Genomic DNA, 27,861 nt, shown 5'->3' with positions numbered 1-27,861 from the left:
CAGGTTTTGTCGAAGTTTTTTATTTTGCAAAAAATTTATTACTCACTGTTGTACAAAATATACCTAAAACATGATGTTAAGATAATGTTGACACAACTAGTTCACAAATTACCTAGCTGAAGAGAACAAATCTTCACAATTTTTAGGTGATTCAAGATGGTAACGACGAGTGAATTATATATTTTGAAATATTTCATTTGTAAGCTTTACACAAATGTTATTTGGTACTTACTATTTGTAAACCTTAATCATTAATACAAAGGTTTCATTCACATGATCAGAAGAGACAATGAAAATAATGTTTTGCAGTTCATTTTTTGAAGCACCTCAGTTACCTTTCTACTTTTGGTTTTACAGAAATTGCTGGTTCAGTTCAGAACAGAGACAAACAAGTAGAAGTGATTCCAAGTTTGTGCTTTGTTTAAAAAATGCAAGTAACTAATTATTTGTTTGTTGAAATGTAAAATAAATAAACGGTAACATTTTTAAGGCAAATTAGACTGAAAAATATGATTTCAATAAGTCATCATTTTAACTCCAGGGTGGTAAGTTGGCAACCATCTACTTAAAATAGCCAACACCAACTCAATTAAAGCTCAAATAAATTCAGTCTATTATTTTAGAACAGTACTCCTATTTCATGAGGAAAGAAACTGTTATTTCCAGAGGTTTCACTAGACCACCCCCCAAGTAATCTTCAAAGAGTGCATTTTGTTATTTATCCTAGGTTCTGCTGAACTATAGGATTTTTATATAATTTAAAAAACCCCACAAAAATCCACAAACAACCAAATGGGGGGGTGGGGGGTGGAAGACAGTAACATTACCTTAAAAAGCGTATAGTGAGTAACTAAAAGATGCAAGACAGCAAGACACAAAGCAGCAAGGGAATCACTAGGGGAGAGATCTTCACCTGGCATTAAGTCAGCATAGCTCCATGGGTGCCAGCCGAGTTAGCCTGACTTACATCAGCTACAGGCCTATCCATGTACAGCAAAACTCATTTATGTTAGTAATAAAGAAGAGTAGTGTTCAGAAGAGCAGTGTTAGCATGCATTTTTAAAATAAAGTATGTCCGTAACACCTTGGTTCTCATCTAGTATTTTGCTACCGGTGACTGTTGCTCTTACCACTGGCAGTGGATCTAGTTCAGGATGAATTCACCACCACTTTCAAATGTTAAAATACATTTAACATTGGTCTATAGAGTTATTAACCACAGCTAGTTCTTACCAAGAAATATTCTGAAGCTCATTTACAGTGTGAAAAAGAAGGGTTTAAAAGTACTATAACTTTGCTGAATTTTTATACTGTTACAGATTTTCACTGACCATAATTTGCGTGGGATGAACTGCAACCAGTGGAAGCCAGCAGCAACTGAAACTTAGAGCAGTGACCCTGTTGTTACCAGTAATTCCTTTTACTGATCATTAGGTATAGTAAATTTAAAAAGAAATCTCCCTAAAGCATATGTTTACAGAGCAAATCCTAAAAGCAGACTTATAGTAACAGAAATAAGTAATTGCACATATTTCTTATAGGCAGGAAGACTTTTTTAAGGCACAAGAAAATTCCCAGAAGACAGATTACTTAACCACTAGTGCAAATATCAAAAAAAGCATAAACAGGGGAAGCAGACGCTGAAGTCCAGAAATAGGTTATGGCAGCATCCAGGTCTCACTACTGTCATCTGCCAAAGGTATTTCAGACTTTCAGATATACATATATATATATATACACACACATATATATATATAGTGTATATATGTATGCTTAATCTAGTAAAGTAACAAATAGGATTCAGATGATTTCTGCCAGAGATCTGTGTAAATGCTTACCTCTGCAACCACCACATAATACACTCAAAACAATTAGTTTATCCCAGTGTAATTTTGCATCTCAAATAAAGCTGTATTTAAAACACTTTACTAATGCAGTGTACGAACAATCCATTTGAGCTGTGCCTTCTGTCAAGTTCTACTTACAGAAAGAAACAGTTTAATGAAGTCCATAACGAGGCAAGTAAAAAAGAGTGATAGCTACACTGGACAAAACTCTTGGCAATGTTCATCATTTCTGCAATGATACTATGTTAAAACTCACAAGAAACTGAGGTACAAACTTATGTCAAGTAAACATGAGATTTGTCTTGCACTCATTTGGACTACGACAGTCACCTCTATTATCTGATTGTTATTTTTTTTCATCTTTTATTTCCTTAAAATAAAAACATATACTTGCATACAATGCTGATACCCTATGTGGTGATGCCATAAATCCCTTAGGATAGCAAGTTTGATGGGTGGTAACCCATGAGGAGAAAAATATATTTTTTGAATATTATTTTACATATATACAATATATATATTTAATTTTCAATCAAAATATAAAGTTTTCTAATGTATTCATAGTATTTTTATGTGAAAATGAAAAAGTATTTTGTATCTCAGTTCATATAAGTTAAAAATTAACAAGGTATTTGATATCCATCAGTAATCTTTTTTGATTTATTTCTACAGATTTAAAAGAAAACAAAGAAACAGTGAGTTAAAAACTTTCCTTCTCCAAAGCCAAATACATTAAAATTTTGAAGCTGAATTAAAGGAAACACCAACTTCTGCATTTTAAGTAATCACAAGGAATAGGAAATAATCTAAGTAGAAACTAGCATTACTATATTAACACAGTCTAAAGAAAAAAAAATTCTTATTTTTGATGGAATGTGTATAGCAGAGATAAAAGTTGTAAGTTTAAAGTAAGAGTTACACTCTCATCAGTCTATATTAATCTTGATAAAACTCTGCCCCCCTCATTTCCAAAATACTTAATATCACAGAAGTATGAAAGCCACTTATTTACAGGTTTTTTCAGCACTGTGAAAGGCACATTTATCTTTTTATGCATGTTTCTGCTAATGTCCTAAACTTGGGTTCCAGCTGATCTAAGAAGTCAAGTGCCTCTTCTTCATGCTGATCACTGCAGCAGCCTACAGAGCCAGCCAAGGATCCTTTTCCTTCATAGTTATACGAAAGAAGATAATCTTCAGAATGCTTCTGTTCTTCATCCTGTCTGCATAGGTGCACCTTCTGCATAGGAAGAGAACACATCTTATTACTTTCTTAAATTGTTATCCTAAACATATTGCATAAAAATATTTTTTTTTGATTTACCTTTCATTGATTAATTTTTAATCAGAGTGTGTCCTCTAATGGATTCCTATATACAAAAAATGCACATGATTGGTCTATATCATTAAGACTACAAAATATAAGTATTTAATAAATAAATCATTTCTACTAATCATGTATGTAACAATGAAAGAGGAAGAACCTGTTTAAATAACCTGTCAAGCAACTAAAATCCATTCAAAATGAAGAGACTGATTTACACATAACTAGTTAGGCAAGTAGTGAAGTTTTTGATCTCCAAAACATGGATAACTATGTTTCTAATGCTGTACATTCATTCCTGCACCATTGCTAGGTTAAGTCTCAGGTTTAAATTAGTACAAAGCAAGCAGTTACAATGAAAGCAGATAGACAGACATTCTCAGAAAAATGCACAAAAGCTTGCTTAATTCTTCTGAGTGAGTAAATGTTCTCAGCTAAAAATAGCATACTATTGTTTAAGCCAGGAACAGCAAGTCATTTACACTTACATCTAAAATATGTAAAGGATGACTTTTTGAAAGGGCAATACTCCTAAGGGGATGCAGGGGAGCAAAGGAGAGGAAAGATGAAAGAAAACCAAAATAAAACAAGCCACCTTTCTAGCACAAATACATGTCTTCCTTGACAAGTCTGTATATATTGACCACAACCTACACTCAAAAAAAGAAACAAACCACCCACAAAAAACCAGTTTCAGAATACTTACTTCACCTAAACGAGGATGTGTGAAATTATGCCATTCTGAGTAGGAGTATCTACACGTATCCACCATAGGCTGTCCTCCTCCTTCTTTGACTGATCCCAGAGTCTGATGTCCACCTCCCTTGACTGATTCCAAGGTATGTCCTCTTCCTTTTACCATTTCAAATGTTTGTTGATCTCCTGTTTTTATTCCATATCCTCCTTGATCACTTGTATTTTGTAGAGGAATTATATTGTGATCCTAAAAAAAGATGCAGTAGTGGAGATAACTTTACTGTTGGTTTTTTTCCCCCCCTCCCCTTTTTTTTTTTTTTTTTTAAATTCAGAAGATTAAACAGCAATCAGGAACTGTCAATACTGAAAAATCTCCAGCTTTGCACTGTGATATTTTGAACAAAAAGCTATCCTTAGTACTTAGTATATAAAGATCAGGAAGTGGTCTTTGGAAAGGGAACTATGACAAGGGGGAAAAAAAATAAAACTGCATTTAAATATGATATGAGATCCAAAAGCTGATTCTTTATCCCAATGAAAGCTGTACTATAATCCATATGCTAGTTTCTTAAATTATCACATAAAAATGACGTTTAGTTTTCAAAGTCAACCTGTAACCCATTAAGCCAGATATACAGTCTTAAGCATAAGTTTCATTCTGTTTGTTCATACATTAAGTCTGTATACTGAGTAGAATATGGAAAAATAGTATAGGACCACAAATTAAAAACTACATTATCAGTTTATAATAGCACTAAATTATGTTTCATAGGCAACAAGAAATGTAACGCTTATCACCATTAGGATTTCTTGGTTTTCAAGGTGAAGTAATGGTTCAATGTTTTTTAATTTAACTCAGTGGTTTGTAAATTAATCTCTTTCTTAGGGACAGCAAAGTCAGGGGGTGAGGGACAGAGGAGGAGGGGAAGATTCTGAAGAGCTAAATCCTCGTGCATGAACACAGTCCTGGAATGGACTATGTTCATGGTAGACTGAGTCTTTAAAAAGTTTAGATGCCAGAAACAAGAATATATTTCATAAACATGGACTGTTCAATTAAGTTTTTCCCACTGTCTCAAAAGTCAGCTGTATTTGGGGTCATTTTTCAGGGGAAGGGCAGAAATTGCACCTGCAATTTACAATGACTGCTAAGTTTAAAAACCGTTCTCCAAGGAAAAGCAATGTTTTGCCACACACACACATTGAACCTAGGCAAAATAGTAAATTTCCACCTAATCTTGTTGTTGAAAATGACTTAAGTGATTAAAATGTTCACCTGGAAGTTCCAATCAAACAGTTAAAAGTCTGGCAGCTTTAGAGGCAGTCAGGCTAACAACTACAAAATACATCTAAATATATATGGTACTACCAACTCTGCCTAAAGTAAGAATTTTAAAATTCTTTTTAAATAGCAAAGCACATCTAATGATCCCTGTGTTTATTACTTATTTCTTTTACTAAATCATTTACTTGCAGGTGGTCCTGTTCTCAAGCTGAAATGCTATGGATATCTTAATTGCAAGTTTCTACACTGAAGTAAACAGACAACTTACCATCACTTCTTCTCCTGGAGCTTCTGTATTTGAAATGATTAAATTGTGATTGGCGCAATCATCAGTCACATGCCTGTGCATTACCCCTGAGCCACAGCAGCCACAAATTGTGATCAGGATTACTATGGAAAGGAAATAAGTGAGGAAGATACTATGAACTTTACCTCATAACAGTATCTACTTCCGTTTGAGAATGAATTTTGTTGTATTAGCCTTTTTAAATGCCTTAAGCATCAAGTACAGTTTAGAAATAATAGTTTATTTACAAAAATGCCCATACTCAAAACTGTACATACACACTATAAGGAGTTTTCATTACATTGTTTAAATAGTTCATTCTTCTAAAAAACATCTAAAACACATGAAAACACTGGGACTGCAAAATTTTACAGTAGTAAGAAATTTAGACTAAATCCAACTGAAAAATCGTATCTTATGCCTACAACAAGCTTGTACATGACATTTTTCATGTATGAACACATGGATGTCAAATTATACCATAAGGAACTAAAATGCAAGCAAAGGTCCCAATACCAGAAACTTCCGTTTCACAGAAAAAGACAGTGAAACCCTGGAGGACTTCAAGCCTTATGTTACAGAACAGTCTTACTTAATTCCTTGTGTTCAGCTTATTCCTCCTATAATACTGCTTTGTGTTGTCACTGGAGACTCAGTCAGAAATGGCTTTGTACAAAAGAATCAGGAGCAATTAATACCTCTCCTAAACAAAGGACTAAACATTTCATTCAGAAAACCAACTCCTTCCTTCCTTCTCTTTTCAAGTTGACAGTTTAGAAGTACAGAAGCCCACAAGGAACAGAACAGTTCTGCCTAACTGGCCACTGAGCAATCTGGTCTCTGAACACACAAACTTCTGTAAAAATTGGCCAAGAGCTACTTTCAAGCTCATTTAGCTTCTGCAGCTATCAGCTGTCAGTGCGATCTGCATCAGTGGTTCCAGCAGGTTGCCTCCTGATGCTGACAGATGGAAAGACATTCATGACAGCACTGAGTAGAGGATACACAGGGTAAAATCTAGCCATAATAAAATAGTGGGTCTCTTCAGCATGCATTAAGTCAAAGGGTAGTGGCAAAAAGCTAGCTGACATTTCACACAGTCCCCCTACTGAGCATCCCCACATCTGAAAGTTCCACCTCTGGACTGTATCATGAATTTGGGTACCTGCTGCGTATAAACAAAACATGGATCTATCTCATCTTCAAAACATGTGCACGTCCCAGTTTTCCATCTACCTGACTAAGGACAGCTAGCTGAGACTCAACAGGAGCAACACAGATTGATCGTTACCAGAAAAAAATGGAAAAGAAAGGAAATAAAACCCTAATTCTGAAGTATTTGTTACTGTAGTGTGTCGTCTGGTGATTTTTAAAGACATTCTTGGTCAGACTATGTCTGATTCTGGTAAAAAAAATGACCTGGCTTTGCTATTACGTACCACTATCACCACCTCATTGGTTAACAACAATATTAACCTGCTAAGAATCTCTTAAGGCTTTGGGCAACGCCAGTAACACATGTATTCAAGAGTTTGGTCTGTTGTGGAAGTATCCAACCTGTGCTTCAACATTATACTGGCTCTTATAATACCCCTTCTGAAATCCAGTATCTCTGATACTCCATGTTTTAATCCATGACACAAGAAAAGCCAGAAAAAAGCTCTAGGAAACTGATTTCAGCATTCCCACACACTGAAATGTGCATCCCAAAGCCAGCACTAAACTCACAAACTTCACTATACTCACCTCAAGGCAAGATCTGATAAGCACTACAAATCCTCTTTCAGTTCAACAACTCAGTGCAGTTTTTTTGGCCTCGCTAACATGAACACACAGAGGATCTTACATAAAATGTACTTAAAAGAATAAACAAAAATCCATACACAGTAACTACAGGACAAGATGAGAATAAGAAACCTGTGATACTGATACAAATAGAGCAGGTATATTGAAGACAGTGACAAGGGCTGTATAACTGCCTAAATAAAAAAAGAAATGTTTGAATCTAGTTTGAATCAGGTTCTCTCAGCTAACTAAGTGGTTTGTACTTTGTCTTAAAAAAACAAGTGTACTTACACAGCAGTAACAGCGATCCTAAAATCATTGCAAGGATAGCCCATATGCCAAGGGTAACGCTCCCGCCAGAAAGACCACGGCCCTGGATATTGCATTCCGTTGGAGTGACGCAGTCGCAGAGGTTAACTCTCACTTGGTTCTCTCCTACCTTTCCTCCATTATCAATCACACTTACAGGAATATCATATGTTCCAAATGGAATATCACCCTTTGGTGAAAGATACACGGAATTATCTGTAAAAAAAGACAAAACCATATCCCACGTTAACAATACTTGAAACTCTATTGTCACGAACATGATCACAATCACAATCTTCCAATCTGTTACAGCTACACTGCTACCAGATCTGCATTAGCTAGTTTAAAGATATCCTAAATGTGCTGACACAAAACTACACTTTGGAAGGATTTCTACTTTCAGCACCTTTTAAATGTTAGGGTTGCTTTTTCAATTCTTATACAGCCTTCTGACAACATATGATTTGAAACTCTGAAGTGGATTCAGTTCATTACAGTAGATGACATTAGTTGGGCTTACTGGTAAAGATCATCAACCGAACTGACATTTATAATAAGGAGTTCTGGTAGTGTGACTGGAATAATTAATCCTAAACTTAATTTATACCTCTTCTACTCTTTGCTCTACTGCTATGTTCAGTGGGAATGGCTATATCCAGTGGGAAGTAAAATCCATTTAGTCTGCTGCCTTGCTTAGTGGCAATGATTAGTGACCATGGGTTTTAAAGGATGAAAGAAATAATTTGTAAAAAATACACACAAGATAGACACTGATGCATATAATGGCTGCTGAGGTATATGAAACTACAGGTACCATCTATTTTTTCAGTTTGACTAATATAAACCTTGAAACTCTTCAATGTCTTCACTTTCAGACTTTGCTGTCTTTTGCCTTTCATTAGTGAATGTTGGATAGAACATTTCAGAATCAGACTCTTTTCAGGCTAATTCATGACAACATAGTAGTAAATGTAAGTGCTGCTCTTGTCGCCATCATCTGGCACCCACCAGGAAACCACCGTTGGCGACAACTTTTTGTATCAGCAAATTTTAGGAAACAGTGATTCCTTTGGTAATAACTTCTCTCCTTCTATCAAAATTATAAAAAAATAACATAAATATATTAAGGAAGACAGTAATGTTTTCTTTCACCCAGCTCAGCTTTACCGAAAATGTGCTGGCTGACAGCAGTACTAAGAAAAAGAACTGCCAGGATTTTTTTAGTCAGCTTCTAGTAATTTAGGTAGTTTCAGTTTTCCAGTTCTCCACCATAACAGCAGCCTAAAGAGAGTTGTATTTTTCTTTGATGTATTAGACACTTCACTCCTAAATTCCTTATGAATTATGAATGTATACTTCCTTTCCAGAGGTGCTGATGCAATGCATTACACTGGTTTTTGTTCTCCCACCTAATCTTCTTACATCATAATTTCAGACAGCAGCTGATTGCTGACCCAAGGATGCTGGGAACAGATTCTTGTTTATGCTTTAAGCAGCAGACTATAATATCCTTCCCTTGGCTTTCGTGATGCCAACAATGCCACCTTCTTAACTCCTGCAAACTGTTTCAAACGCAGGCCAGTTAAGATAAAGAATACTTCAGCTGTTCCCTTTTATTTCTGGCAGGCTCTTGATCCCCTGTACAGCACATGAAAGGAGCCACTGGAGATCATCAGGGCTACCCTGTTAGCCCCACCGGCTACACCAATTCCAAACATACATTCATCCAACCTTTTCTTACAGTCCACCCAAGGGAGAGCCAGCAAGACATCCCCTGGCAACCTGCAGGTAAGTGAGGAGGAGGAAGTCTTAACATACCATTGTGTCGAGTTATCTTCCACATGGAAGCCAAGCTACGGTCTGTTATGCGATATACAAAAGGTGTGCTGTAAGGAGACTCATCACCATCCTGTGCAGTAAGGCAGATCGGTTTTCTGTCTCTGCACATTATATAGTCAGTTTTAGTGATTCGTGGGTAATTCTTGTTCCCAGGCATGATGAAAACCTGAATTGTTCCAGTGCCTGTTTTGCCATCTATGAGACAAAAATAACTACTTTTAGCACTTACTTCTAACATTCACATATTTATTTCTAGTCCAAACTTTCATAATGAAATATCATCAACTGTAATATTCAAGTTTAGAAGTAAGGTGGAAAGCAGCTGCTGATCTGGCCAAAAAGAAAGAAGGATTTCTCATAGCTTTCTCTTAGCTGCTTCTCTTTGCTTGGCTGGTTGTAGAATGGATCAACAGCTCCCAAAGCTCCACATTCTGCAAGTGCAGACAATGTATTTTGTTAAGCATGTGTATCTGTGCAGGTACAGATACTGTTCCAACAGGAGGATGAGAGGAGCAAGAGCCCATAAATCAGGGGTAAAGGACACTGAATCACACAGAGTCAAAAGCAGAAAGTGAAGGTCTCCAGCCTTTTTACTTCTGGAAGGAGAAAATAAATTACACTTTCCCCACCCTCACTTCCCTTAGGAACAAAAACAACTCTCAGAAACAGTGGGCTGCTTTCTGTCCTTTTCCCACTGAGTCACCATGTGGCAGCAGGATTCATCAGAGACACATACTACATCACCAAAGTCTACATGCAAGGAGTGAATGGGCTCTGCCTCCTAATTATATTTTTTCCAATACAGGAATGGTCAATTCTTGTAATTCCAGTGAAATTACATCAAGGCTACTTTTTAAAACTTTCTCCAGAGATACCTGATTGCACATGTATACATCACGTTTATTTTACATGCAACAATTCTAAACACTTTAAATTCATATTATTTACATTTATTTTTAATATGCAAGCTTTGGACAGAGAATTTTTAGCTGTAAAGCAACTTCCAAAGCTCTGCTCTTTATTCCCACTGATGTTTAAGCACATAAGGGCTCAAACTAAATCCTGCCATTGGATTTATAAAGGCAGTCCGCTTTTCCTTTTTAAGGCAAGATACATATTTCAGAATAAAAAGTGTGATCTATAAGCTTAACATTCTTTGATAATCCATTTGCTACATTTAGTATTTGGGAAGTGAAAGGTGTATTTCATCTTATTGGCTAGACGATGTTGTTGAGGCAAAACTATGTCTTTTCCTACAATAAATGCATATACCCAAATTAATCAGAAAGAACAGATGATCACATTAACTCAGAACCAAAACCTGTTTTAGAATGAGAATCTGGATGTACAACTATTCCTTTACAATCAGAGTAATTTGTAAGAGCTCAACACCTGAGCAACACATTGTGTGAACACCATTACACAACTTCAGTGACTAAGAATAAGAGCGTAATAACATAACAGCAATCAATACATCTTTTCTTGGAGGTCCTTTTAAATTAAGGGTTTCCAAAAGCAAGACAACAAGAAGTCAAACAGAGGAGGAAATGGTAAGTGTTGCAAGGTCAATCAAGAAGTTCTCTCTGCTTTCTTTGTTGTGAACTTCACAGCTGCCAGGTGCTACCACTGTAGAGAAAAGAGTCAGGAAATAAAAGGAATACAATCCACAGGCAAATCTCTCAATTTAAACTTACCAAGGGCTTTTAAATGGCAGCAGACAACTTTTGAAAGCATTGAGAATTTGCCCCAATTACTTAAATGCTTTCCCTGCTCCCTAAGTATTTGATATAATACTCCCAAATATTTTTGATATTTTGATCAATTTGATATAATACTCCCTAAGTATTTGATAGAACTATTGCAAAGACAAGACAATGGACTATGTGGGCCTCCGGTCTGAGCCAGTATAGCTGTCCCCACACTGAATTTGCACACAATCATCTGTTGTAGACCTCAAAGAACACTGACAACTTTTAGTACTCACTTCTGTCTATTGCAAGGACTGTGATATTGCATTGGCCTCGTCTCATTTCTCCTACATCTCGGTCCAAGACTTTAACGGTTCTGACTTCACCCGAATTTTCATCTATGCTGATCCAATTGCATTGGCCAGGTGGTATCCGGTACCTGTCAAGAATAATTTGTTTAGATCTCACACATACACACACACATTCATATACATACATGCACATACATAGATAACATGCATTCATACATGTGTGCACGCACGCACACACACACAAAGCATCAACAACTGATCCTCCTGAAACTAAATGAGTTTCTCCCTTCCAGTATGCCACCTATGCTGTGGTCCAAATAAAACTAGTAGATAACATTGTTTCATACCGTATGCCTTCACTATTTCCAGTTTCTGGATCTTCTGCTATGTATCTCCCAATATTTGTCCCAATATCCTCACATTCTTTAACATCTAGGCGTAAGTGACAGGGTTTAAACACTGGCCCCTCATCCACATCCAGGACATGCACTGTAACGGAGCTGGTGCTCTGGGAAAGTTGTTGTGAATGTGGTGCCAGCATGTAGGGTGCCTCATTGTTGACTGCAATCACAAGGATCCTTTGCTTGGCGCTTTCATAGTCCAATCCCTGTAACAAAGGTGAGGTGTTTTTCCTTCAAACCAATGCAAAACTTGGTATTGTTTTCACTGCCCAGTTGTTAAATAGATAAAACTGTACCACATTATTTATAAAGGAAGTCAGCTACCCTTGTGGAATATCCAGCTTGAGACATAGTAAAGGGACACAACTTAAAAAAATAATTATGTTAAGTTCTAAGTCAGTGGAAGAAAAGAACCTGAGGAACTACCCCAAATAAGGTGAGTAGCACCACTGTAAAATTTTAGATGAACAATTTGAACTGCGACAAGAATTGTGGCGGTCAATTTTCTCCTCCCATATTTAGTTGGCCATTATTTTAGGTTACATAGATTTCCTTTCCAGCACAATTCAATCACACTTCTTGGTAGCGCCTACGTTTATTTCCTAGCAAGACTTCACCCATTGCAAACACATGCAAACTTGTGGGGTTGATCAGGAAGTATCTACCATTTACGCTTCAGACAACTTCTCCAAGATCATTGTATACCTTTAATAGAGGTATTTATATCGTCAAGTCATAATAGTCTCTAGTCTACTACAGCATTACACTAAATACAAGAAATTTCAACTGGGGTCAGAGCTTTAGAAAAAGCTCTAATGATTACCAGCAACAAAGAACATAATAAATAAAAAAAATTTACTGGCATCTCTTCCCTTACGATTTGTATCTTCAAATTTTAATACTACTCTTTGCTCCTTACAAGTTACCTGTTATTGCACTTTTAACAGGTAACAAAGAAAGAGGGATGAAGAGGCAAAGGGACATGCTGGAGTACATGTACAGCGGTCCTTTAACTTCACTTCTGTGAAGTTCTGGGTACGACAAGTAACTAAACTAACACACAGTCTTATGTGTATGCAGACTCCCCCGCACCCCAGAAAAGCAAACCTGAAGTCACTATCCCGCAAAATAAAACCTGGAGAGTTTTATGCCGAGTTATTAAGTTTAATCAGCTCCCAGAGAGAACAAGACTGGAAGAGATGCTCACACACACTCCTCCTTTGCCACACTCCCATTTCCGTTAAAAACCCAGCCATGAAGGATTCCTCAGTTACATCCCTAAGTCTAAACAACTCCAACTGCAAAACCAGGCAAAAGCACAAAGCTCTTCTGGAATAACAAACCAAATGGAATTCCTTGAATTCTGCACACCCAAAACTGAGGAGTAGTCTGGAAGATGAGTTTTGTAGGTTATGTACCACACATGAGCCCCAATTGCAGTGCATTATGCAATCTGCTCTAGAAGAGAGTTCAGATGGACAAGAAAGCATGATTTGCCTGGTATTTTTATTCAAAAAATATCTGAGTTGTAGATTATTGGTTTTAGAAGCAACATCTGAAGACAAGCAAATTTTCCTCTACCAGTTCCATTTTTACTTACCTTAACAACACACAGTATTCCTTCATTTGTGTTTTTGTCTGTTGTAATTTCAAAGGACCGATCATCATTTCCTCTTATAATTTCATACACTGCTCCTGAGCCAGGTGAACCAGGTTCATCAAGATCAACAACAGAGACTCTCAGTATTTCTACATTCACTCTGTTTTCTTCTACTCGCGTTTCATACTTGGAATATAAAAAAAAAAAAATCCATTTAAATCAGAGAGTACTATTCCATGATGCAGAAATGGAGAACACTATTTAAGTAAGTCTACTTAAGCCCAAGGGGTCAATTTACCAAGCTGCTGTAATGATTTATTTTGTTTTCATGAATTACCATATTTCCCCCACTCCTCCCTTACATCCTAAGTGAAACAGTAAACCTTTCCCGCCAGCACAGTTGCAATCTCAGCTCCTTCATACACTAAAACTACCACTGACATAATTAAGTCTGGAATTCACCTTCCAGGGAAGATATATTAACAACAGTTTGCCTCTGTTACATCAGCTATAGATGCTAATTTCTGTATAACATGATCAAGCTGAGCATTTCAAAAGGCATTGGGGTAAATTAAACATATATATATATATATATAAAAACAAACCACAAGAACGTGAAGAAAAGCCAAGAAGGGTGAAATACAACTCTACTTAGATGGCAAAGGATGAAAGGATTTTTTCTTATTTTACCATTTTAAACAGCTGCGTTATTCTGTACAAGCTCAAGAAGCACAGATAAGAGTGACTCTGAATTAGTATTAGTGATGATATTCTACAGCAGTGAGCAGAAAGGACACATATTCCTCATGGATAATGAATTACTTTTCATATATTTCACATCAAAAAATCTCCTGTGGTACTTGAGCTGTATAAGACAATCTGTCATGAATCATACAGATGGCTGCAATAAGCAATGACCTTAGGCTAAGTTATAGCTATTGGTGAACAAGAAGTGGTTTAAATAATATTTTTGCAGAACAAAAACATTGGAAAAGCACAGAAAAATCTCAGTGAAAATCCCTGCATCTATTTCACTGATACTAACATTTTCATTTGCAACACAGAAGTATCAAAAGCTGGGCAAATGATAACAAGGTCACGACAATGCTTAGGAGTGAATCTGTCCCCTCCCTGAAAAATGGTTAAATCATTCTAACCATTTCTAAGACTATACACTGCAGCAGAAGTGAATGAATAAGTCAAGTCAACTTACATGCCCAGTGGACATAAGGCAAATGACTTAAAACAACTAATACACCAGTAAGTCTAATTACCAAACAGCAGAACAACCAACAGAGCATTTTCAAATGTCCGTACTGGCATTAACCATCTGAGGGCTTTAGGCTTCATATCTGAGGGACAGCCCATCAGGAAATTAGTAAGGGGGGCAAACATAATTACTATTTTTTTTTATGTTTTTACAGACATTTTATTTGTGAAGACTTACTTGTGTCTGTTTAAAGGATGGTGCGTTGTCATTTGTATCTTCAATTCTAATGACAGCTGTTCCTGTAGTGCACAAACCAAAAGGCTGACCTGCCATATCTCTCACTTCAACTAACAAAGTGTAACTGGGTACCAGCTGAAAAGATGAATAAAAGCATACAGAAGTTTGACATACTGACTTTTTTAATCCCATAGTTACACACAAGAACAGAACTAAATAAACTCCCCTACAAAATGAGGCAAAATACTTCTCAGTGGCTAAGCAGCACTGAGTTCAGCACCAGTTAGCAATGTGTACATTATACCCTGTATCAAATAAAGCTCCTCACAATGTCAGCATTATTTTCCAACATCTGAAGTTTTGTAAGATATAAATGATGCACCTTCATCTGCTATCTATGTTTCCCCTTTGGAGCGGCACGGTATTCCCTTGGGTTTCCAGCTGATAAAGTGTTTCAGTGCATGCCTCTTATTTCAGTGAGGATGACCAGAAATGGTGCTGCAATCAGCCTTTGCCTGGGCTGTAAGTGAGAAGGCAGTGCCTGCCATTCCATACAGTCTGGCACCGAAGGAGTCAGTGCCCTTATCAGTTCCAAAGGGATCACGGCAGCCCATTTAAACCCCTGACTTGAGTTAAGCAGCAGAAGGCTTCTTTTAGCCTTATTAATACCTGAACAACCCAAGAGGTGGGGACCAGGGGTACCAGACAGAAAACAAGGGAGTTTGTCAATCAAGACAGTAACTGATTTAGGTTTCACAGGTGGAGGAAAGAAATCTGATCCACTGCTTAAGTTTATCTTTAAAAGACAGGCGGTGGACTCGTTTTTCAGGCTTTCCTTCCTTCAATAGCCACTGTGATTCTTTCATTAGTAGTCATGGTAATTCTCACAGTTGCTGCATTCTTCTCTTGCTAAAAAAGTTGAGCAGCATACTTGTAAGTGCACAATTTTGCAACACACTGCTAATGTAGATTTTCAGCCATGAAGCAACAGAATATACGCCAAAATATAATTATTTTTATCTTCAAAAAAGATATGCCTGTAGCAGTGTTTTTTTTCTAGAACGACTGTCTTATGCTAGCAATATTATTTTGAATTACACATGCCAATCAGTTTTTTCTAGCATAAACAATCTCTCACATGACATTGTAACTAAAAAAGCCCTCCAAATAAAATAAAAACTAAAACCTCCTGTATCTGATTTACTTGATAAATGGTTTGCACTTTAACTTTACGAAATGTTATATTACTGTTTAGGTTTCAGATATTGAAGATATTTCTGTTGAGTACAGGATGACTGACTACTTCCAGAAAAGCTGGTTCTTCTTCCTTATAAAGAAGCAAGAAGCACCGCCAATGGATCTTGATTAGGAGAAAACAGTGGCTCATGGGATTCGTGAAAAAATAAAAATCCCTAGGATTTTCAATCCACAGGTTAAACAGGAGAGCAGTGGAAGGTCCCCTGCCAAGATTAGCTAGAATACGGTGGACCTATGCAGAAACTCTTTGGACCCATTACAGGCCTCTGGAAAGCTTCAGAAGCTCCTTAGAGAGGGGGAAAAAAAAAATGGGTAACAGAAATTATTTAACTGGTGATTCCTGTGCCAGCAATTCACAGTTAAGAAGCTATCTGTGTGCACTACATGACAGCTAAAGATGCTTCAGGAAACATCACCTCTCTGTCGAGCTGCGGCAGTAAAACAGCAATGACACCTGTGTCACCATGTAAAGAAAATGCTGGGGTTACAGGTGGATTTTGTGACACGATGCGGTATTTCAGTGTAGTATGCAGAGTATACGGCTCGTCTCTGTCCTCTGCAGTCAATTTTCCAACAACTACACCTGTTAACACAATACATCAATTTTTAGTTTCAGCAAAATCTGTAAATAATCAAAAGTTATTTGAACAGGTATTTCTATTTTAGATACATGATAATAGTTATTTGGTCATTTAGTTCTAAAAGAAAATAATATTAAAAACACAGTAAATATAGTAAAATATTTCTATAATTGCAAAAATACAGTAATAGCATAAAATTGTCTATTTTAATCCTCTGGCTATTTTTTCCCTTAGACAATGTTGTAATTATTGCAGCTGTCATAAAGCATAATAAAAATAAATACTAAAAGTTTAGTTTTCAGGTAGTGTTTTTGACAGTGACTTCTAATTGAGCATCCCAAACACACCTGAAAAGGAGCTGCAGTGGGATGGAGGGGGAGGTTCAGTGCTTCCTGACATGGTTCAAACTGCAGTACTGCCTTTGGGGAGGGCTGCTGTACCTCATGCCTATAGCCCCAGTGGTTTTGAAACTTCACTTTAAATCAGTAACTCACCTGGTAAGAAGCAGAGCAGCTCAGAGAATGAAATGCAACTAGTGTTTTGGGGTAGAAGGGAAGACATTTGGCTTCCCTTTTTGTGAAGCAAGTTAGACTTTCCCCACTTTATACCCCAGCCAAGGAGATGAGTGAGGAATGGCAAACCATGGCTTCTGCATTCCTTATTCTCTAGGGCCCACCTTTCTCCCTGCTTTTGTCCTCTTCTGCTACACAGACACAGGAAGTCAGTAACAGGCAAATCCATGCCTTTTACAGGTACGGACTTTCTACACACTCCCCCACCCTCTCTCAGAAAAAGTCCTACCTTAGCTCATCAGCTCAGACAAACACTGTAAGCTTAATCAAAGGCATTTTACACCACCACCAATTTAGTCGATTAGGAAACTAATCTGTTCAAAACTGCTTTTCTGTCAATCAATACATTTTATGGAAAGAGGCAATTTTGGGTAAAATGAAAACAATAATGTTTTGAAGCTCTTACACCGTTTTAGGAACACTGAATCATCTCAGTATTTAAAAGCTTTTTAAACAATACTTTTCACTATGATTGAGATGGCATTTGGAAATTTCTAACCATTAAGAAATCTTGAGCTGCTCTGCTAACTCAGCCTTTGGCGTTAAGAAATACTGCTTAGGAAATCCCACCGAAACTGATTAAAGGGCAGGATTACACCTAGTCATACCGGTACATACTCTGAGCTGAGGAGCGGTAACTGTGTTCACTGACCTAAACCAATTCTTACCAGGTTTGGAATTTTCAGGGACAGAAAACTCAAAAAGGTCCTGTGTAAAATATGGTGCATTATCATTATCATCCTCTATCCTGATTGTATGAACAAGTGGTACCTCTGGTGAATAACCATCTGGAGTGGTTGCAAAGCAAATGATCTGTAAGACATAAATTCAGTAACTCACTTCATACCTAAGCAATACTCAGTATTATTACACTCCAAGTTCAATGGAGGAGTCAATAAAATGAAATACAGCTTGCAAAGCATGCCATTCTCAAGACCAGGCTCTTCAGCCACATGGAAGGGGAAGTGCCTGATAGCTTACAATGATGGCAACACAAAACTTTTAAATGCTTTCTAATCTTACCACTTTCCGTTCTGTGCACTACATGTATTTGAATCACTTTTTTTCCCCCCCCAACATGACCAAACACTTTTTCCAAAGCTCTTAAACACATCTTTTCCAGGTGTCTATGAGGCAATCCCAGCCTTACCAAAAATTTAGGGGTAAATGTTGCCATTTAGAACAAAATCAAGAGCAGCAGCAAAACTATTTGTCCGTTAGAACATGATCTAATGAAATGCAGTAATAGGTACTACAAATTACCTGTTTGTTTCTAACTGCCGCCTTATACTTCTCAGCCAGTAGAGAGAGCAGTGTACCTTGTTAACGAAATACCAAAACTGAACAGCTTAAGAGAGGCTCAAAAAGCCACAGCCTTCTAGAGTTTCTCATTATTTTGTTTTTACACAGACCCTTTCAGTTTTCCCCAAAAAAAAAATCTGGGATAACTTCAAACTCTGCCCAAAAGTGATGCAAATCAAATAGCTCACTACATTTATGCTGTAACTAGAATCAAAGCAGTGAAAAGCAAAACTACTCTCAAGATCTAAATGACCACCTATTTATTTATTTGTCATTGATTTCATCTCTACAACACCAAAAGTATTACTCAGACCACGTAGCTGATTCCAGATCTTGTCTGCTCCCAGTTACCCCTGTAACTCAGCTTTCAAATATATGCATAACAGGAAAAAAAAAAAAAAAGGATTTAATTATATTTACACAATTTAGGCTTGTACCTGAAAGCTTGGATATTGTTCACGGTCTACTGCACGAGTAGCAAAGATATTTCCAGTTTCTCTTTCTATGTAAAACAAACCCTTTGGATCTTGATCAATTCCCGGTCCACTTGCAGAATAATAAATGGTGTAGTTCTGAGCTGTGTCTGACTGGACCTATAAAGAACATGTTTTTACACCCAAGGAAAAACAGCATCAGCATTTTAATATATTTCTCCCCTTTTCATGATCTTATTTAGCACAAGCAGGAACTCTTAAAAAAAACAAAACAAAACAAAACTTGATTTACTTCTACTTCTTTAACAGCTTAAACCTCACAGTAGAACTGCCTTCCTTTATACTGTGAGTACATGAGAAGGGTTAGTTAATTCAAACTCTGAAATGTTTAGGGCTATCGAACAACTAAAGAAATTATGGCGTGCAGAAAATAATTTATTTTGAAATCTAATCTCTCTGGAATAGTGCACATACGAGGCACATTCACGGTTTATTATTTCTGTCCCTGTTCAAGAGAATTTGTTTGTAGTGCACTCATCGAGAATGCGGTTTCCAACTAGAAAAGGAAAAGTAAAGCAAAGGAAGAAGGACAGAAAGTACAGAAAAAATACCACCTAGAGTATACTCCATAGACATGCCAATTCAGATAGCCTCTCTGCGTATCATTACAAGCACCAAGGAGGTAACATTAGCAGTTATCTATTTATAAACACTCTCCTCCCCAAGTACTTTCTTTCCCTACTGAATGCCAGAAGTTAGGAAGGCAAGATTAGTAGAAGAATGATTGCTCTGCACAGACTCTGTTATTACACTTGTCTCTACACATGTGCCACCAGCCACCCTGTAATCTAGTGAAGGCTAGATGGATCTATGATAACTTTAGTTCTTGCATTTCTCTTTGATGCCTACTTGTTTTCTTACAATAAGTACTTTTCCTAGTAACATAGGCCACATTCAGTCCTCAATGCTACAAGTATACACCTTGAGCTCCAGAAAGGATGTAGACATGCAGGTAAGATTTCTCTCACTCTGTGTCTACAAAACCTCTTTCTAGACAATGTTCTGTGGGGAGTTGTTGGTTAGTTTTTTTAATTATGCACTTCACTGATTTCCGGGCCAAAGAGGTCTCTTCTCATAGTATGCCTCTCTCTTTTTTACAACTTTTGCACATTTCTAGTTCATCCCAACAACTACAATCACAATTTATTTCATCTACAAGATCACAAGACACAAAATGAACAGGACAGAACAAGACAGAGGAATAACAGCAGGAATGGCATCAGTAGGGAATACGAGAGAGATCATGTTTGTTCTTCTTTTATGATAAAAGACACACAAAATACCAGCTTGTGTCATAAAATTAGGATTCATATAAAATATACCTGCTGTATTTGTAGTGGAAAAGGTCCCAGCGAGTTCTCTATCATAACGGATGGAATAGGGCCCCACCTTCTTTTGGTTCGCTTGAGGACTGTATCTCTAGCATGCCTGGTCTTCTGTGTCTGGGTCTAGGAGACAGAGAGACAGCTAAGAATATATGCATACATTCTTAACTGTGTATATTTTTCCTTAACTACTGTCCCACATTTCCACCTTTTTTTCCCTCCCTTCATTTTCCTACTGAGCATTTTGTTTTTTCCACGGTCTTCATTTCTGATTATACCTGTGATACTATTCCAAGAGTTTTTTCATTCATTGTAATACTTCACACAAATAAAATCTGCTTTAATTCCTCGAACATAGCTTTTAAGATTCTTGACATTCCTGGTGAAGCTCCTTGCTAGCATCTCCCATTTCAGAAAGGAATTCTGCTGACCTTAAGCAGCAGTAATCAACAACTGCTAAATAAAATTATATTCTACAGAGTGCTTTGCCCTATGACTTGAATTCCAAAATTCAACTACAGTTACCCAGCATGAAACTGTACTCTATGAAACAGTACCTTTAAGTAAGTAAGGTATCTTGAAATTACAAGCTCACCTTTTTATCTTCTTCCACCAAACTAACATGTATTTCTTTTTGTAGTTGTTCTTCAACGTCTTTAAGCAATATGGTAAAAGTCTTTTTCTCAGCAGACAAGGAAACAGCAGATGTTGTGTACACAGAACCATCCTCCAGAATTTTGAAGTTCCCATCACTGGAACTGACAAACTCTGCAGACTGAAGGCATTCTTTCAAATCAACTGTAAGAAAAAAAATATTCAGACAACAACTCACACAGCCTAACAGTAATAACCTTCACAAAACAAAACTAAAAAAACATTCCCTAAGTAAAAACTGTATTTACTGACTCATAGAGTCTTCAAAAATTTGGTCATTCAGTATTTAAGCATCACAAATATCAATTCTAGAACCCATTTATGCACTGAGATTTAACCGGGTTTACACTAATTTCTGTTCTTCTGTTCATAAGCATTTCCCAAAGGACATGCATGCTTCATGGATATCTTTTATCAAGAAGCTTATTACACTGGTAAAAATACTGAAGCATCAGAGATGAACTAATACATTCAAATGCAAAAAACACTGCAGACACGGTCATTATTGTATCAGCAGCTATTACGTTTGCCTTGTGCTCTATGACCCACAAAATCAGTGAAGATGATTAAGTGTAAATGCCCAATGGAGATATTACATCTTGGAAGTTTTGCCCTCAGGAGGAAAGCACTGACTGGTAGTATGTGATTTAACAGTCTTGGGAGGACAAAGGCCTCTAAATTATGAGGCAGACAGATGGGACAGATAAAGACTAACTCTAGAACAAATAACAATTTTTTAGATGTACATGATAGAGTTCTGTGCAGTTCATAGGAAGTGCCAGGCAATTTCAGCATATTACTCAGGTATTTTTTAGTGCATTTGCTATCACTTATGGCTAAAATAAACTTCAATGCACTTCAATAAACTTGGTTCATCAGCAAGTAATTCAGCACTACAGCTGGAGAAAAAGCAAAATCAGGATACTCAGAATGAACTGCAGTAGGACCACAGCACTAAGTAAGAACGACTTGGCACTGGCATCCTAAAAAAAAGATGAAGGCCAGAGACCTAAACTGTAGACAAATGAACATTACAGAGTACAATAGGTGTCAGTGTCACATTCTCAAAATCAAAACTTTTCAATATTCCTTCGATGATGTCATAGTAGATGGGACCTTGATCTATAAAAGCTGATTGCAAAATTCCCAGAATAAATTCCAAATTTCACCCCATAAGTAGATGATATTTTCAATAAACTATATTTCATTTTGCTTTCAGGAATGCAAGATAGGAAGCATCATTTTGGATATGATGTGATTTCTTCCTTCTTAAGTCTTTCTTTTAACTACTCAGTTAAACATTTCCTAGAATTTTTATAGTACTGCAGCAGTGATTCCTCTCCCTCGCCAATCTGTGCAACGAAAATTGAGTATTGAAGAGAGTATCACTGCCTCACTTAAAGGCATCTCATACTGATGCACATTACAGCACTGCATTTCCAAAAATACCAGACCAGACTAGAAACTTTGTTTCTGATGGCTATGTGAGTCAACATAATGTTCAGTTAGCCCTGTATTTGTGGGATCCTTTTTCTTTACAACCTCTTGTACACATTGCATGTCAGAAATACAGAAAATCTCAGAGTAAGCAGGAAAATCCCTACTCTACTTTATTGTCAAGGTAGGACCCGTGTATCAATGCAAAATATATTACACTTTCTCAATAAATGTTCAAGCAATGCCATTTGAGCTATAAAGGTTTTGTTAAATGTTTTGGGGGAAAAAAGTTTAAGTTCCATGTTATGCAATTTCTTTCATAGCACCGTAATAACATGAAGTTTTGTTTTTATATAAATCAAGTTTATTTACACAGACAAATGCTGAAGTCTCTGAGAACACGCTAAATACTTAAAACAGCTATAGCAACCTTTTTAATTTTAAAATTTAACATTAAGGTCAATGAACCTTTATTTTTAAAGCTAGATTTTCTAAGCACTTGTACTGTGATGAACTATCAATCCACTTTATTTATTCTTCCTAGGAACGTAGACTAGGATTGCAAATTTGGAGCATATTCCTCTGTTGTCCTAGGACTCACACAGGGCACCTCAGAATCCTCAAACTCAGTCTCAGGCAGCACCGAACCCTGTAGCAGCTCTTATGCCACACCTTTTAAAAGCTGCCTTTTAAAGACTGGTCTGGAGAAAAAGGAAAAAAAACCACGAAGAAATAAAAAAAAAAAAAAAAAAAAAAAAGGGGGAGTGGGGTGTTTTCCAGTCTCCTCTATTCCTCTCAGTTACCTGGGCACTGCCCTAAAACAAGACCAATTGTCCAGCCAGACAGGAGCACTCTCTGAACCGAGTATGCATGCAGGACACCTTTGCAACACATCCCCTTGCATGCCCTGAATGCCCCAGCACTGCCGAACAGTCACATCCGAACAGTCACATCCGTGTTTCACAGAGCAGCAGCTTCTGGGTAGTTGGTTGTGTGGGTTTTGTCTTCTTTTTTTTTCATTCCCATTATTCAAATGAGTTACTGCCTTCTTCATATGATTATGTGGGTTATGGGTGCACTTTGGAATATCAAGCCAATTACTTAAATACTAAGCCCTAGATTCCAAATTTTGAAAACACCAAACTCTGCCATTCTAGTTTTAAAATAATTACCACAACTTGACAACAGCTGTTTACACGTAAGTTAATTGTAAGCACAGAGTCAGTGCTCAAATCCGTAACAAACATAGGGCGTATCCTTCATAAAAAGGCTGATCCAGTTCTTTAACTGGCTATCTGGTCATCCATTCATTCCATTGGAGAAAAAAAAAAAAAAAAAAAAAAGAAAATTCTCCTTCACTGTGAACAGCATCTCCAGCAAAGGTGCAATGTTGTATCATTAAGATAGGCATCTCACAGTTTCTCACCTCTGCCAACTAATGCGTCGGCCTCTAGTTCAGAAGGAACATGAAAAATTACTTTCTTGCAAGCTTCACAGCACAAACTCAGTACCTAGAAAACAAATTAAGAAATCAGGAAAAAAAATAATTACATAGTCCTTTGAATAATTACTACAGACAGTGAAGCTGCTTTTGGATTGTTTTTTTAAGACAAGCCAGTGAAAAGCACAGAAAGCACTCTTCAGCTAAAAATTCAGGTAGCATAGCATGTAAAGCTTCAAACTGGAAACCAGATCTGACTGCTGCTCCTGGATCTGCCCATAGCTTGTAGGGTTTTTTTTCCTAAAATCACGGCAGTACTGACATTAACAGCAGAAGTGTCCTTCAACTAGAAGATTTCACCTACGCTATTACTTTAGAAGTGGAAAGATAAAACGTAGGTTTGCCACACACTCCCTCCAGTAGCATTCTTGGACAATTTAGATCCAAGGTCTCCAAGTATTAAGGTTCAGTCCATCAACACTCAGATTGGCAGAACTGTAGTGATGCTTAACATTAAAGGGACAAGTGTCTTATTAAAACCACATGACGACACTTGTACTTACATATCACTTTGCATCTTCAAAGTACATTCTCAACAAACTAATTAAATCTAGCTTCAGCAATTAGATATGACATAAATAAAACATTGTGTATCACAGCAGTCCACTCCCATATAACTACTTTCAAAACGGGGTCCTCCTCAAAATTCAGATGAGTAGTAGATAACCAGACATTTTTATACAAAGAATCATATGGACGTACAAAGATTTTCCTCAGCACAGAACAATCCAGTCCTGACCTCAGATGATATATATGTGTGTGTTTATTTAACTATCTTGCCTAGTTTCTATCCAGGTGTTTAAAACTGTACCTCAAAAATCACACAACCAATTTAACAAAGAAAGAGAGCAATTTAAATAAATGTATTCACCCTTTTAAGTACATTTATTCTTTCAGGATGAAAGTCTAGCAAAAATGAAAGTAATTTTTATTTTGTACATACCTTTAGTTCCAAAGGTATAAAGTAGTAAATAGTTAATGGGAACTCTGAAAATTACTTGTGATTCTTATTAAGAAAATATTTAAATAAAAATACTTTCAAATTTTTAAGACATTAGGAACCTTTAGAAAAACTGATCAGAGAAAAAAAAAAAAGTTGAAATCTAGAATTTTACCACTGCATTAATTTAAACACTCTGCATCGTAAAAGCTCTTCATACTGCTCCTTGCATGTACACATAGATATAAAAATATATATAAAAAAACAATTTAAACACCCCTCCTTATGAATTAGCAGACACTTTCCTTATTAACAGATACTTAATAAAACACTTTCCTGTTAGACACTGTATTAAAGTTATTAAAATCCCACCTTCTTATTACATTGTTCGAAGATATTTTAAGAATCAATGACATCTAATTTTGAAATAGTAATGCCAAGCAAGTCTGATGTCAGCACAAAGAACTACTGAGGAGCTAAACACATGTAAGTGGGAGTTATTATTGGATATCAAGATATAAGGAAACACCAGGAAAAAATAAGCTAAGATGTCCTTTCACTTTGTACAAAGAAGAGACTTCAGCAGCTTTCTGGCTGCTGGCAGGTTGTTAGTTTTTGGGTTTTTTTTCTACTGGACAGGAGAATTCCTTTTACTTTTTTTTTTTTTTTTTTTTTTAAGTTAGATGTATGAATAAACTCGCTTGGGTTTCTTTGGCTTTTATTATTAATATCCTAGCAAAGGCAGACACGTATAGTGTCTGGAATAGTAACAACCTTCATCAAAACGTACACATATAATTAATACAAAAATAATAAATTCAGTGCTTCAACACTACCGAGTATTTTTCTTTGAGGCTCAAAGGATGATCTGCTCCCTTTTTGTAAACGCAATGGTAACAGGGAATACAAGGGGTAGAAAAAAGAAGACAAATCACTTTCACTCATCCACTTGAAAAGAAACAGACAGAGAGCGAGCTCCCGAACGGCCTCTCCGCGGCCGATAGCCACGCACACGGTAAATCGAAGGTAAAGGAAACCGCTGGAGCTGGTCCACGCACAGCCAGCTCCTCCAGAGCCGCTCCACAGCACACGCACATCCCTTCCCCACGGAAAACGGACAGCCGTCGGGGGGCAGAGGGGCAGGATTTCAGCACAGTGTACCGCGGCTTCACTTTTCCAATGGACAACCAGAACCGGCTTTACCGACCCGAGCTCGCCTCCACCGCGGCACCCCGCGGCCGCCAGCCCAGCCGCCGACCCCCCCTGCCCCCTGTCCCCCGGGATGCGCCCCGGGGCCGCGCAGCCACCGCGCTCCCCACGCGCGGTACGGGCTGCCGGCCGCTCCTGCGCCCGCCCCCGAGCGCGCTCCTCGCCGGGGGAAAGCCCACCGGGAACGGGGAGCCGGCGAGCGGCTCCCGCAAAGTTCCTCCTCCCCGCTCTGCGACCGCGGCAAAGCCAGCAACGGCGCTGCGGCACGGCCGGGTGCGTGAGCGGGCTCCGCGGCCGCGCACCGCCGCCCCCCCGGCGCCCCCCCACTCACTCCCCCCCGTCCCTCACTCACCAGGAGGCCGAGGACGAGGCGGGGGGCTGCGGGGGCCATGGCGCGCGGGGGTGCGCGGGAAGGGGGGAGCCGCCGCCGTCGGTGCTGCCACGGCGAGCGAGCGAGTGCGCGGCGGTGGCGTGTCTCCGCGGCAGGCCGTCTCCCTCTGTCCCCTCCTGTCTGCCAGAGCAGCCGGCCGGTGGGGAGGGTGGGACCGCGTGCACCAGCGCGGCGACTTTAATTACTTTTTCTTTTTTTTTCCCCCCCTCGCTTTTGGGTAATGCCGGTCCCGGGCACGGCGCTGGGACAGCCCCCCGCCCTGCCTTGCCCGCCCACCTGCGCGGCGATGCGCTGCCCGCCCCCCCCGCCCCGCCCCGCCCCGCCCCGCCGCGGCGCCGGCCGTGCGCGGGGACCCGCCCGGGAGGCCCAGCCCAGCGCCGCCCGCGCCCGGCCTGCCCCGGCCTGCAGCTCCGGGCGCCGCCCCGCCGCCGCCTCCCGCGCTCCGCGGGGCAGGACGCGCGCAGCGGCCGCGCAGGGACCGCGCAGGGGGGGCCCGGGCCGGCGGGCGGTGGCGGCCCGGGGAGCGGGGAACGCGGCGGGCCGGCGGGGGGGCGCGGGCGGCACTTGTGCCACTCGGCCGGGCCCGTGTCGCGGGAGGGTCGCGCGGGTTTGTTGCGGGCCGCACGTGCGCACCCGTCTCCGCTGGGTTTCGGAGCGCTGTCAGGTGAATGAGAGCAGAAATAATAAATCCGGAGACGAGGTTGCTTTCCAAGGAAATGCCCTGCACTGGAAGACCTTTCGGCCTCAGCAGGGAGCGGTGTTTCTGTCCCAAGGGATTTTTATTTCATGCTTTGGTTCAGAAACAATTATTACCGTCTTGTGACTTTTTCTATCTGCCATTCATAAAGACCAGAAAAGGGAGATCAAGTGGATTGGTAGATACGTTTCCAATATTTGTTTACATTCGAATGCAAGAATTCTTTTTCAGAAACCCTTCCAGTTTCTCACCAATTCAAACTAATCAGGGCATTTGATGACCTTGTTGCATCCAAAAGGGTAAGGCATTCACTTCTTGAGGTCACCGACAGATACCATAGGTGGCAAGCGGGTAGGGAGAGGTGTAACCATCGGGCAGTTGCAGTGGGACACTTGCACATTCGTCTGGGCTTAAGAAATGCTGGAATGGCTGCGCCCACAGCCATGCCCGCCTCTAGTCGTGTGAGCAACCCATGGTGGTTTGTCCCCTATGGATTTATCACAAACAACTGCATCCCAGGCCCGGTGTGCTGGGACAGCAAGAGGTGGGTTGAAAGAGTTGCTTGGGCAAAGGGCACAGTGTGGTAACCTGTGATAGCCGGTGATAACGTTCTCAGCTGCGTGCTGCAGCGCCCCGTGGCACGTTGGTGTTGCAGGCTGGCTCAGCTGATAGTTGCACCACAAA

The 27,861-nt window shown here is 38.9% G+C and overlaps 1 protein-coding gene across 1 annotated transcript; it reads right to left on the bottom strand.

The window, feature by feature from the left end:
* DSC1 (desmocollin 1) lies at positions 1-26,703 on the bottom strand. Its single transcript, XM_055800853.1, has 16 exons — positions 26,442-26,703; positions 23,866-23,950; positions 20,944-21,146; positions 20,346-20,471; positions 18,967-19,122; positions 17,896-18,040; positions 16,491-16,657; positions 14,818-14,952; positions 13,371-13,556; positions 11,717-11,976; positions 11,355-11,497; positions 9,350-9,565; positions 7,514-7,747; positions 5,420-5,541; positions 3,877-4,113; positions 1-3,086 (listed from the first exon to the last, which is right to left on the bottom strand). The coding sequence occupies exons 1-16, from the start codon at positions 26,478-26,480 to the stop codon at positions 2,889-2,891; spliced, it is 2,652 nt and encodes an 883-aa protein (XP_055656828.1). The 5' UTR covers positions 26,481-26,703; the 3' UTR covers positions 1-2,888.
* Positions 26,704-27,861: the final 1,158 nt, after the last annotated feature.

The sequence above is a fragment of the Falco peregrinus genome, chromosome 3 (assembly GCF_023634155.1).
Source record: "Falco peregrinus isolate bFalPer1 chromosome 3, bFalPer1.pri, whole genome shotgun sequence".
NCBI lineage: Eukaryota > Metazoa > Chordata > Aves > Falconiformes > Falconidae > Falco > Falco peregrinus.
Note: the sequence above shows the minus strand (reverse complement) of the source record. Positions and strands in the feature narration are given on the sequence as shown.

Excerpts from the sequence above, each read along its gene's own strand:
- DSC1 (XM_055800853.1), bottom strand. The coding sequence starts at position 26,480 with ATGGCCCCCGCAGCCCCCCGCCTCGTCCTCGGCCTCCTG. Across the intron at positions 11,977-13,370 it reads GAATACTGTGTGTTGTTAAG|GGATTGGACTATGAAAGCGC; the intron begins GTAAGTAAAAAT and ends CCTTTGTTACAG. Across the intron at positions 5,542-7,513 it reads AGGATCGCTGTTACTGCTGT|TAATCCTGATCACAATTTGT; the intron begins GTAAGTACACTT and ends TCCTTTCCATAG.